This window comes from Megalops cyprinoides, chromosome 6, assembly GCF_013368585.1.
Source record: "Megalops cyprinoides isolate fMegCyp1 chromosome 6, fMegCyp1.pri, whole genome shotgun sequence".
NCBI classification, from domain to species: Eukaryota; Metazoa; Chordata; class Actinopteri; order Elopiformes; family Megalopidae; genus Megalops; species Megalops cyprinoides.
The window spans coordinates 24,279,335-24,292,111 of NC_050588.1; the positions used below are offsets into that span (position 1 = coordinate 24,279,335).

A 12,777-nucleotide genomic window follows, 5' to 3' on the forward strand; every position below is an offset into this window, starting at 1 on the left:
TAGACTCTTAAACAGAAAAGTGGATTTCAGACAGAAATGAGTACACCTGCATACTGTGTGTGTTTGTGTGTGTGTGTGTGTGTGTGTGTGTGTATATATACTTACATATATACATGTATATATATTCTAACATTATATTCTCACACTGATCATAAATAATGACCTTGCTTATGTGGGAATCGGCTGGAAAAATATTTGCGGTTGGTTCTGTAAACATGCCTAAGGGCGTTAGAAAGCAACGCATGGAAGCCAGGCGGAGGGCGCACGGCCTCAGAGCTGAGGGGGGAACTGACAGGGGACTGCAGGCTGCAGCACAGCAGCGGCACTGCACTCCGATTCCAATCTTCCTCCCTCAGTATTAACTCTCCAGCGCTTGATCCCAACAGCAGATTACTTTCACAGATACTTCGCTAACAGAAACTTTTTTTTTCCCCCCCTTCCCTCCCTCTCAAAGCAGAGCTGCTCCTGTATACGGACTCAAAGAGCAATTACTCACTTTAACAGACGGCGCTCTTAATGACCTTCGCCAGTTAAAAGTTCTCCGGGCTGGCGATTGCACCGGCTTACCGGTCGTTATCTAGCCAGACCCCAGGTGCAGTCTCCACAATTGGCATCTCCTAATGCGCGGCACGCAGGATGCGAACTCTATTACCGAGGAGAGACGTGTTTTTGAAGATTTTTTTATTGTTTGTCTCTGTGACAGACAGGCGTCTGAGTTCCCCCCGGTTTTGGGGGGCAGGTGGAGGCTCTGAGTGGCGGGTGCTGACGACGCGGCTCCGTTGGCGGGGGTCCCCGGGGGCGGTGGGGAGCGTGACCGGGATGGGATGGGGGTGGGATGGCGCACGCTGAGCACACAGTGACTGGGGTAATGAGCAGCAGGAGGAGCACAGTGCGGTTCTCGCCCGTGATGCAGGCCTCATAGTGATGACACAGGCTCATCCTGGAGTCGAGGACCAGACGCTCCCCCTCCATCATCAAAACGGCTCCCCTCATTAACGCTCTCCACAGCGTTTCTCATTAGACGTCTGACATTAGGTTATGAAAAAACATTCTCCTTGCATAATCAGGGCCTGTGTATTGTTGGGGTTCTCCTTTGAAAACAGCACCGCTGAGAGAAGAGGAGCCTTATGCAACGGCGTAATAAGATATCTTTTAAGATCAAAGGAAATGGAAAATAGGAGATTGCTGAATTATTACAATTTTTAATAGCACATGTTGACAATGAAGCTGCGCCGAATACCCACTGTTTACACAGTCACTTATCTGCGGAATCGGACAAGATTGTTTTGACGTTCAGCACAACACCGTCATCCCCTGCTCTCCCTGTGCTTGATTTGCACTCATGTGCCTGCGAAGACACAGGTGACACCTCAGTGCGGGCGAGTGCACCCCTGCATCTGCCTTTATCAATTAAGACACAGGTGAGCGCAAGTCGCTCGTCTCTAATTCACACATATGGTCTGCACACACAACACGCTACGCTGCAACATCAGTTCCAATCTGCCTCTGAGCAAGACCAAATGAACTCATGTTAATGCGTCAGTTTCCACCTGAAGTGCACAGAAGAGCCTTTTTATTTCAGTTTCCCTTAGAACATTCTTGTTAACCTTAAATAACCGTCAGCATGTAGTAATTTGGCAGCACTTTGTCCAGGTAAATGCCCACAGGTGACAATTACCAGGCCAATCACTTCCACTGCAGCGGGCCTGGGCGCACACCTTGAAATTCAGTAATTTGCTCCTACTCCGAAAAACACTGTTCAGGATAAAATGGCTATGAAGTCAGGAAAACATCAATTCAGTACTCCGCTGAGGACAGAGAGAGAGAGAAGTATTAGGATAGTTGTTTTGCACTTGGTGGAAACAGCCTACAGGTGCATCCGTGTTTGGGGTCTATTTTATCAGCCTGTGTCGCCAAAGCATAATATCGCAACATAAAAAATATATACACACAAAAAACCCTTCTGTCCGTGAAACCTGTTCTTTTGAAATCACCCTGAAAAGCAAGACTGAAAAAAAACAGACCTGTCTCCGTGATGTCTGGGGGATGGACAATGAACATTGCTGAACAGTTATATAATCTATCTATTATGAAATACAGGGCTGTGACCATTGAAAGGTCCCCTCTCCTTTTAGATGCATTATTCAGTAGCACAACACAGTTTGTGCCAGTGCGCTGTCTGTCTAACACTGGGCAAGTCTGATCAGCAGCCGAAGGGGATGCTTTCTGATGCAAGAAACGTGGCTCTACACGGTCGCACAGGGATTTAAACGGTCACACACATGGCCCTCAGCCTCATAGTCGCTGAAGCTAAGGTAAGTCAAAGCTATCCTACCACGGAGGCTAACTGAGTGATGCTCACCTGCACTTCAAATGTGCTGTCATTGGGTTAACCCGGTTTCTGAATCCAAAGTCAAAAACACTATAACAAAGGAGGAAGCAAAAACTCCAGATAAATATGGAGGACAGTAACCAAGAGGCTCACAGTGATGATATGTATATGAAGACAAGCTAACAATCACAGGACACAGGCCTCTGAGTCATACGGTTCACTGTGTTCTGTGGTTTTGACTGAATGTGTAAGCTAGTACATTTATTCATTGCAGCAGTCACACATCAATTTGTAACACTGCGGTACATTTGCTTCCTGTGCTCTGTAGTTTTGCAAATGAATGCGAGTTCAACACGAAGAAGAAAAAAAAAAAAATAAGCCACATCACTTCCAATCCTAGGAGCTCTCTCTGCAAACAGCACACTATGGCAGTATCATACAGTTCCAATAAAATGGGCTAAATAGATCAAAGAGCAAGTAAGGCACGACACGGAACTCAAATGCAGAATATGGCAGGCGCTCCCAAACTTTTGCAATCCAGCGCTTGCTATAATGATTTTTCCAACTAGCTGAGACCAACCCAAGCCCTCCAGCCCCCTTCCCCCCCGCCCAACCCCCACCCCCACCCCCATCCCTTCTTGTGACAATTTGATGCTTTTATCCAACACTCCTGTTAGCGCAGAGAAAGTTCTGGCAAGCACAATCTCTCTGTCATGCCACTCCGGTGGCGGTGTCACTAATCGCCTCGGCACCCGAAAGGAAAGCAGAAGTACGTCTATTTAACTTCCAAAAATGCCTCTCTCCCTGCAGAGGCAGTGAATGCTAATTGTTTTTTCCCCGCCCCCTCCTCGACCCCCATCAGCTTGATGGCTTCGCCTGATGGGGAGTTTGGCAGCAGCTGCCTCCTGCCCCGAGCCGTCACCGGGCACATTTGCAGGTACGCTTTTGTTTGCAGGTGGGACTCAAAATCCTAATGGTCCAATAAAAAGGAAAGCTTTGTGACTACTGACCTGATGTTTTGCATGGCTCTGGAAGAATGACAATATTGCGACATTTACGTAATTATTCACCACTTTAGCAGAGCATAAAAATGTCTGTGTGTTCAAAAATTGTGCTGGCAAACAAAAAGATAGCATTCTTAGCAATGTAGCTGTACTTTCAATCTTCAGAAGTGCTACACTGAATTATGCAGTTAGACAGCCGTTTGATTAGAATTGCAATTACTGCCCAAAATAATTGGAAGAATTGGACCTACAGTTTCTGACACCCCTAAGACAAACTCAATCTCTCCATTCATACTTGTATATACTACCCAATGAGGATAGTGCAATATACTCACAATACAGGGAAACAGTTATGAAAACTATAGTATATACTATAACAATATCATGTATCAGACTACTTCATGATAAAGAACACATTTCCTTCTGTACAGTACACCTATAATCAATAAAACAGGATTTTTCAACAATATCACCGCTGACAATAATTCCAACATGAATAAGTTAAGAAAAAGAAATAAGGCAGATTGTCAGCAGTTGATAATATAGGTAGAGAAATGAAAAAGAGTATCTTTATCCTGCCAGGAATCAAATGATTATGATTCCCACCACAGATCTGAAGTCTCTCTAAAAACCTGCAAAATCCCCCTGAAATGCAAATTCCAGTACACAGTTCTAATGTCAATCCTCTCTCCATTACAGTGGGAGAGCTTTTTCCTCCCAACTGCAGCAAGGCTATTTGTACCAGGAAATGGAAAGAATTTAAATGGAAATCAATAACGTTTATGCTAAATTATAGACGGGACATTTTTCAGAGGAATAATTGCAATACACAATTCAGTCTTTCAGAAAAGAAACATTTTTAGAGCATCTACTTATATTATATTTTCGTCAGACGTAATAAATGAATTTGATCACACATTCAGACCTGAGCAGGAAACACTTTTACTTTGGATTTTTAGAGGACACATGAGATGAATTCATACAAGACCGAAAATAATAAATATACCGCCGATGTTAGGACAGTATAATACATCAACACCTAGGATGTTAAACTAGCATTACTTGAAAATTCATCTTTTTTGTGTGTGTGCGTCAGAACAAGTTTTTTGTGTACTTCTTCAAAACAGAGGATGGAGACATTATTAAATCCAGATTTTTCTCTTCTCCTTTTCCAAACATAAATAGAAAGAAAACAAGATTCTTTTTAGCTGTAAAACTTACAACAGTGAATCTCCCCTTGCATCATGCATATTTAATGGGGTTTAAAGCTTTTAATTCATAACGAGAGGTAATAATTATGCATTGGGAGAGAATCCGCTGACACAACCATTTTACAAGAACGTTGTGTTTAATTATGAATCTAAAGCGGGTATTGACTAGATCAACACCAAATGAAATCACAGCACAGTCAGACTTCAGTGAAAACCACCAGGCAATGAAATTCACAGTGTTAGGTCAGCATACTGCACATAATGTGGATCTGTATACAGATCACTAATGTTTGAACGTTCTACTGTTGGCAAGCTCTGCGTGCCTGCAGTACGCAGTACCACTTTTCTCTCCAAACGAGCCTCTATCGCTCACCGAGCAAACTGCAAAGTATGGTATCTGTCTGTGCTGTTTCCAGAAGCTCCTTGAACCGATTATGAATGTAGCGTGCCGCACGGCAAAAAACAAACAACTTCACCTTCACAAAGTGAGCACAGGATACAAGTCAAGTTCCAAACATACAGCAAACTAATACTAGAGCTCTTTACTGCATTAACTTCTGATATATTGTTGAGGTATCAAGTGAGTTAGCAGCTCTATTGATTGATGATACACTCTTACAGAGAAGGGTTTGTTCCCTTGCCATTGATGGTGACACACACAGAGAGGAGTAAAGGACTGGGGTCAGTGGTGACAAACACACTGCAGAATAAAGCGTTGTCCTATTTAGGTGCTGGCACTGATACAGGAGAGCCATACCTTGGGGTCCGCAGTGAGCAGCTTGAATGCCTGGTACACCTGGTTCTCCTTCACTCCTCCTCCCAGATCTAGGAAGTTGGCGGGTTTGCCTCCATGGAGATCGATGATGTCACACGTCGCCATGGCAAGGCCGGCACCATTCACTGAGATATCAGGCCAAAGGTCAGATAAAGTCAAAGCGCCACAAAGCCTTATTACACAAAGGTTAAGGGTTGAACCTTGGCCTATAAGGTGATCGATCACCAAAGAATTCACCTCTTAGGAGGGATCCAACAATGAAAGGTCAAAGAAAGCATCGTATTGTGTCAGTTATTTCACATGAAGAAATGATGATAAAATATGCACATTAAAAAAACTAACATGCGTAGTATTTTAACTGAATATAAGCAGTAGAAATCTAAAAGCCTGATGTAATGGCAAAAGCTTGCTGAAACAAATGCTAGCTGAAACAGAACAGCATTTTAATTGTTTAAGCATTTTAAGCTCTGGCTTCTAATTTGGATAATAGTCATGTATAGATGGAATTCGAGATCCCAATTACTAGATTCCCAAATGAGGAAAAGAGGCCTTGATTAAAAGGGGCTCTATCTTACTGGTTCTGTGGGGCATTAGCCAACACGGCATAATAATTCAGCATCCTGTGTAGTAAGCAAGCCAAGTGATTCAGCTCTTTCCTGCTAAACTCTCCCGTCTTACTTCATTTAGTTTATCAGTGCTGAGACTGCAGCTTGGCAAGCACTCTGACAGAAGTCTCAATGAAAGGAAACTCAGTTTAACAGCTGTCACTTTGGTGGGTTTTACAAAGCTTTTTAAAGGAGGCCATCAGCTCCATATTGTCTTTTTAAGGATTTGGGCTCAGAGAAGAGATACAAACGAGGCTCATGTGCCGTACGCTTCCTCACCCTTTCTGTTTTTCAGGACGAGTTGGGGGAGCGTAGCCACTCAGAGATCAGCTATCAACTTCTGATTTCTAACAAGGGACAAGGGGTAGCAGTGTAGCATAGCGGTAAGGGGCAGGGCTTGTAAGTGAAAGGTTGCCAGTTTGATTCCCCATCGGGGCACTGCTGCTGTACCCTTGGGCAAGGTACTTAACCCACGATTGCCCCAGTAGGTATCCAGCTGTATTAATGGATAACATGTAAACAGATATGCAAGTTGCTCTGGATAAGAGCATCTGATAAATGACAATAATGTAATGCATTGTAATGTAAATAACCCCCAAACTTTTCAGTGATTAACCCCAATGGCTCCAGCATCAAGGCTCTGCAGCAAACAAGATGCTTGTCATTTTATCTGTGCCCACTGAGTCGCACTAAAGCTTTAGCATGGTCCTGAGGGGGTGGACCCGAGGCCTACCCCATGCTGCCCGTGGGCTGATGCTGTGTATGGACATGTAAGGATGCAAGGGGAGAGGCTGCCCGGACTTACCGAAGCACGCGATGTTCCCATCCAGCCCGATGTACTTGAGGTCGTACTTCGCAGCCTCCGTCTCGGTCGGGTCGCTCTCTGTCATGTCATCCATGGCGAAGACGTCTTTCTGCCGGAACTCGGCGTTGTCGTCAAAGTTTATTTTGGCGTCAAAGCAGACCACTGTGCGTTCGTGCGCGTGAAAGAGAGGGAGGGGAGAGAGAGAGGGAAGAGGGATAAATGAAAGTCGCAAATGTATGCACTGCTACAGTGACTTCACCTGCGTCCTCACCTGTTCAGTCTCTACAATCACAGTTGAACCAAAATGACAATGAGTATTACTACAACAGTTATTACACTAACTTTAACAATACAGTGCAAACCAAGCGGCTGGAATCAGGCCGCATCTATTAAGCTATTTTCAGAAACAGGCCCGATGTGGACCTGTTTGACAGCACCTGGACAGGACACGGCATTTGATTAAACACTCGGTGCTTTTGAAAGGAAATTGGGTCTATAGAACATCCAAATAAAGTGTCTGTGCTCCACTACGCCCCTACTCCATCACCAGGGAGAGCATTCCTTCCCACGTTTCAGCGAACATCATTCATTCAGACCGTACGCTGAGGGGGAAAAGCAAAAACAGAATGTGGATTTTACACTGGAAAGTAAACTATGCCATTTTCTGCAACTGAATCAAAATTAATTTTGGCCACAGAACAAAAACAGCTACCTAAATAAATAAATAAGTAAATAAATAAGTAAGCAAGTAAATAAATAAATAAATGGGGAAAATGTTGATCATTTTTCCTCATTAAAAAAGCTAATCGACTCGAGATGCGATTCTCTCTCCTGTGCGGCAGTGGTACCGCGCTTTCAGAATTCGCAACGCTCAGTGGATTTCTGCCGTGCTCGGCACGCAAAATAAAACAATCATTTCTACACAATGATTGGGGCCTACATCTATCAATAGTGCATAACAGGCCTAGAAAAATGACAGTCACAGCACATTGGTTCTTTCTGGAACCCACTGTAAATTTACTGGGTAATGACTCTTCTCTGGGAAATAAAGCCAGGCTCGCGCTCCCAAACGTAATAAACCCGACGCACATTCGCCGTGTTCTGAGAAGAAAAATGTCCTCCCTCCCACGACTGGAGTCATACAAGGCAGTTACTTCAAATGATGTGCTCTGCGCCCAGTCACCTCTTATTATAGGAAAGAATGCAATTTGAAGAGTTTTACATTTCCCGTTCTTTTACTCCCCTTGGAAAAGCAGACCAATGTGGGCACGCATAAAGAACTCAACCTTTCTTTATGACCCTCAACCCTCTGGTGAAAGTCCTGTGCTGGGGTGTTGCTGTAACCCTGTGATTTCCTTCACATTGCATTTTGTTTCCATCCTGTCATTCAACAGATGTCTATCACCATTCAGAACATGCACAAAATGTAGAAAAAAAACTGACAAAGTAAATGCAATTTTTAATGAGAAGCCAGACTAAAAAACAACAAACAACTTTACCACTGCTGCAAATCACTGTTTCCTTTGTACAACACCCACTTTTAACAATGAAAAAAGCTCAGATATAGAATATAACAATGGTCATTAATATTTATAAACAATTATCTGTCTACAAAGTCGTGTAGACATGTCATTCCTTGATGCTGCAGATCTATAACTATAACTTCCCTTTTTGAACAATGCATCAAAGGCAGCAACTTGCATTCCGCGAGTTCTATTTTGTAGTTGTCAAAAGTGTAAAAACAGTCTGAAATAGTGCCTTGGTGTAACAGTGAGATTACATTCCAGCACCTGCAGGCTTTGATTCTGTAGGTGTGGCAAAAAAGAAGATGAGGAAAGAAAATGAGGGGATTAAAATACGACCTCTAACAGTCTAACAGAGGAGACAGTCAAGCATGTGGGAAACAAAGGGTTAACTGAAGCAGAATGAAGGCAGTGCTTATTTTATGGCTTTCGTTATGATAAATTATAGCTGCAATTGGCACATATTTCCAGACACAAAGAGGTAAATTTGCCAATTATTTGCAAGGTCTATCTCTGGATCTGTTTATTTTCTTAGTTGAAAAAAGGCTGAAACTTTGGTCTGCTTATCTGGTTCTGTGATAGCTTGCAGAATGAAAAAAATAACTACTAGAACAATGTGTATGCAGCTACTATTCACGTCACCATTTTGGAACGTCACACTACTGCCTTGTAGACTGATTCTGAAATCCCTTGGCCAGTGATATTTTCCCATAGCCAACAACAGATGCTCTTGTATTGTAGGTTCTCAATTAGTTCTTCTTTAACAAGAAACAATCCGTTTTTTCCCCTCTAATCAAAAAGAAAAGCAATCTTGAGTGAGAGGAAAGAGAGATATCCTCTGTGGAAGTTCTCTACAGGGCAAAGCCATTATGTAGCAGGTTTAGCTGCTGTGTTTGTACAGCAGTAAATGAAACACAGTTATTCTGCTTCATTTTAACTTGCTACCTCACACTGGAATGCTGGCTCACGGGCCCTTTGTTCATATGTCTGCTCATATATGTTGCTTCTGCACTGTACATCACCGATGAAACAGAATTTTCCATTGTCGCCAGATTTGTGTCTTCAGGGAATATGAGCATTGTGGCAGCTGGACTTGCACGGGAAGTGTAAACGTGACTTTAATCTGACATGCTTTTATTAAATTAAAAAAAGATATGTTAATTAGCACCCAGAAAAGGTGGAATATCTTTTCTGTAAAAAAAAAAAACTGCTAATTTAAAATGACACAAATGTCCCCACTGCTCTACTTTGTGTATACTACCTGTATTTGCAGCAAAGTAATTCCTAAAACCTTGGGCTTTGCTTTACGTCATGCGTATATATGCTTTCATATATACGCATGACGTAAAGCAAAGCCCAGGGTCTGTTTATTACTAAAAATAGTAATAAACAGATGAAATATGAGTGTTGTTGATGTAGATGCTTTAGGTAGCAAGAAAACCTATATTATGCAATAAAATCCTAAAACGTCCTGAGTGAGCCCATGTTCTATGTAAATCACATCATCAGATCGCTTTCAAAGCCTCATTATTGCCTGACACTTCTACTACTGACATCTGCAACAATTGTATAATTCCACAGGGCATCTCCAAATTGTAAGGCACACACAGGTGTGCACATGCAAACACGCATATGCGCATGTGCACGCACACACATTTGAGGAAAAAGAAAAGGAGGGAAAAAAAAAAACACATAAAGAGATAAAACATGCCAAAGTGCTTGTCTTTACAGACAAAAAAGAGAAAAGGTCTGGTTGCTTTCATATCTTACCTTGTCCTTCGGGAGTTTCGCCAAGGGGATTGACTTCAACTTGAGTTGCGTCGACTTTCAGGAAGAGATCATAGAGCCTCTTAATCTGATCTGCTGCCTGTGTGTTCCACAGAGGGCAGTCATTACTGAACAATAAGACGCACAGGAGCCTGCACAGATCCACTCAGCTGTGTGCATATGCCTAATAAAACATGTCAAATCACCTTCAAGCCTCCACAGCCAGGCCACTGACAGTCCTGCATATGCTTGGCCCACTCTAATCTACAGCAGAGAGCGGACAAAACACTTCTTTTTATTTGCTCTGACTAGTCTCTATTAGTAAAGCAGCAAATATTGTTTATTTTCCATATAGTTGGGTAAAGACAATCATTATTCTACGTATACTGTTACAGAGGTCAATGCATGTCCCTGGTACCACAGCTGGCCTCTTTAATAACATGAACTTTGGCACATACTAGTGTATCATGACTCCCTCCAACTGTTCTGCATTTTTAAGTGGATATTAAATGTGTGGACTCTATACATTCCAATATTCTATAATAGTGCACCGCACATTCTGAGCTGTAGTTTCTGTTTTAACACGGGAGCTGCTTAAAGAAACTGAGTGTAATTAATGTTTTGGCTCTATCCTCACGACTGAACTACTCTCCCGATACGAAAAACAATGCTGACAGAAAATACTGTAGCACTGCTTTCATCCACATACACAAACAGGCAGTTTTGTCATGTTGCTGTACTTCAAAGCAACAAAGTTATTTAAAATAGATTCCATATCTGAAAGCATTACAATTGCCACTGAATCGAAGAGACACTTTCAACGAATGTATATTAAAGTGGTAAAGTTAGCAAAACCAAACTGACAAGCTTGACACTCAGCGAATCATTTCCATTTCCTCAAGCTGACAAAATCGATGGCAAATCAATACGGAACTATGTTCAAATAAAGCAGAAAGCACTTCTCAGAAATCTGTGTTTCTTCCATTCCTTTTAAAAATGAATTCATTAAATCAATTTATATTTTTTCCTCATTTCAACGTTATAAATTAATTTAATTTTTTACACTTCTTTGCACGTTGTTAGGAATACAAATGAGAAATTTGATGCTACAAGACAGCTGGCTTTGAATTTTGCTTGAGCAGGAACTCAACAGGGAATTAGAACTTGAAATAGATTCACTCCTGACCTGGTTAACTGGATAACACTAGTTAAAGAGGTAAATTTTTAGGTGGATTTCCTTGGCTCTGCAGCTTTAAAAACTGAAGACTGTACTACCTAGCTTCTTGGAGTGGTTGTGCATATTATGTATATGTGTGTGTGCGTGCGTGAGTGCATGCGTGCATGTGTGCGTGTGTGCATGCGTATGTGTATGTGAGTGTATGTGTGTATGTGTGAGTAAGTAAATATATATAGGCTCATTCTTATATTGAAGTGTAGGGTAATATAGTCTACCATGCACCATGCAATTGTGCAGGATACAGTTATCTTTACAGTTCAGCAGGGCACCGTGTTTTTATGGTAGGGTATCATACTCTTTGCACATCAGTGGACAGTCTATTACCTGTCGCTCCAGAGGTCCTTTGAAACCCAAATTAGCTGCCATGCGAACTGCCTGATCGTCTCGCACCCCTTCAAAAATATCTATGACTTCCTGTGGCAAAGGACAAGAAAATGAAAATCTAACATCAGGTCTAATTTGACATGAAGTGGATGTTCATATTAAATCATGAAGGGGCAATTAAAGCCATGGCAACCTGCCAGCATTACACTCTGAGCCCAAATGGTCGCTTTATAATTACCACGCCACCTCACGGAAATCACTCCAACACTGAGCTGCTGTTTGAATGACACAGAAAATAGCAGTTCGCTGTGCAGTAACCACCAAGCCCACAAGAGAAAGACAGACAAACTGAATGTAACATCTGTTTAGTGGCTCAGTAGATGGTGGTGCACATTCAATCACAAGCTCACCTGTTCACATCCTGCCATGTAACATGTTGAGGGGTACCAGAGTGTTGTAAGCAACAGAAAATATCTTTTAAAAGTTTAAAAGGCATCTGGGAATCTTCTTTTCTATGAGCATTGGTAAGATGTGCCTTGAATTCGGGTCTAATATTATTTCCGTTTGCATGAAGCCTGAGGCAGGGCCTGTAACTAAAAGACTCCATGGCTTGAATGAATGCATGCAATGTAAAACAATACAGAACTGTACACACTGAAGAGCATGGCTCACTCTTTGAAAGGGAGTCTGCTAATCGGGTAAATACTAATAATAACCCGTAGCTGAGGCTTTGATATGGCCACTCAGCAGATGGTTCGGGCGTGGGAGGGTGGTATCTGATGTTGATGTAAGAGAGCCATACCTTAAAAATGAGCTCAGGCGTTTTGGCAGCCACCTCCTCGATGTCCACCCCACCCTGGGGACTGCCAACCATGACCGGCCCATTGCAGGACCTGTCCATCAGGATGGCGAAATACGTCTCCCTGGTGATATCCAGGGCCTCAGCCACCATCACCTGCACGACAGAGGAGAGATGATCGTGTTTATCGCGATTTCACAGCCTGCGGCATGCCCCAGATTCTAAACAGAAAGAGAGAAAGACAGAGAGAGAGAGAGAGAGGAGGGAGGAGAAAGAAGGGGAGAGAGAGAGAGAGAGAGAGAGAGAGAGAGAGAGAGAGAGGGAGAGAGGGAAGAAGGCAGAGCATTATCAGTTGCTATGCAGCCTAATTGGACACACCGCATTTGGCTGCGTCG

General features: G+C 42.7%; 1 protein-coding gene across 1 annotated transcript in view; it reads right to left on the minus strand.

The window, feature by feature from the left end:
- suclg2 (succinate-CoA ligase GDP-forming subunit beta) overlaps positions 1-12,777 on the minus strand; it is an 88,503-nt gene that overhangs the window by 33,951 nt on the left and 41,775 nt on the right. The window contains exons 5-9 of the mRNA XM_036531080.1: positions 12,386-12,538; positions 11,584-11,673; positions 10,026-10,122; positions 6,733-6,894; positions 5,305-5,447 (exon numbers count right to left, since the gene is read on the minus strand). Of these exons, the coding sequence (XP_036386973.1) occupies positions 5,305-5,447; positions 6,733-6,894; positions 10,026-10,122; positions 11,584-11,673; positions 12,386-12,538 (645 nt within the window). The remainder of the gene's footprint in view (positions 1-5,304; positions 5,448-6,732; positions 6,895-10,025; positions 10,123-11,583; positions 11,674-12,385; positions 12,539-12,777) is intronic.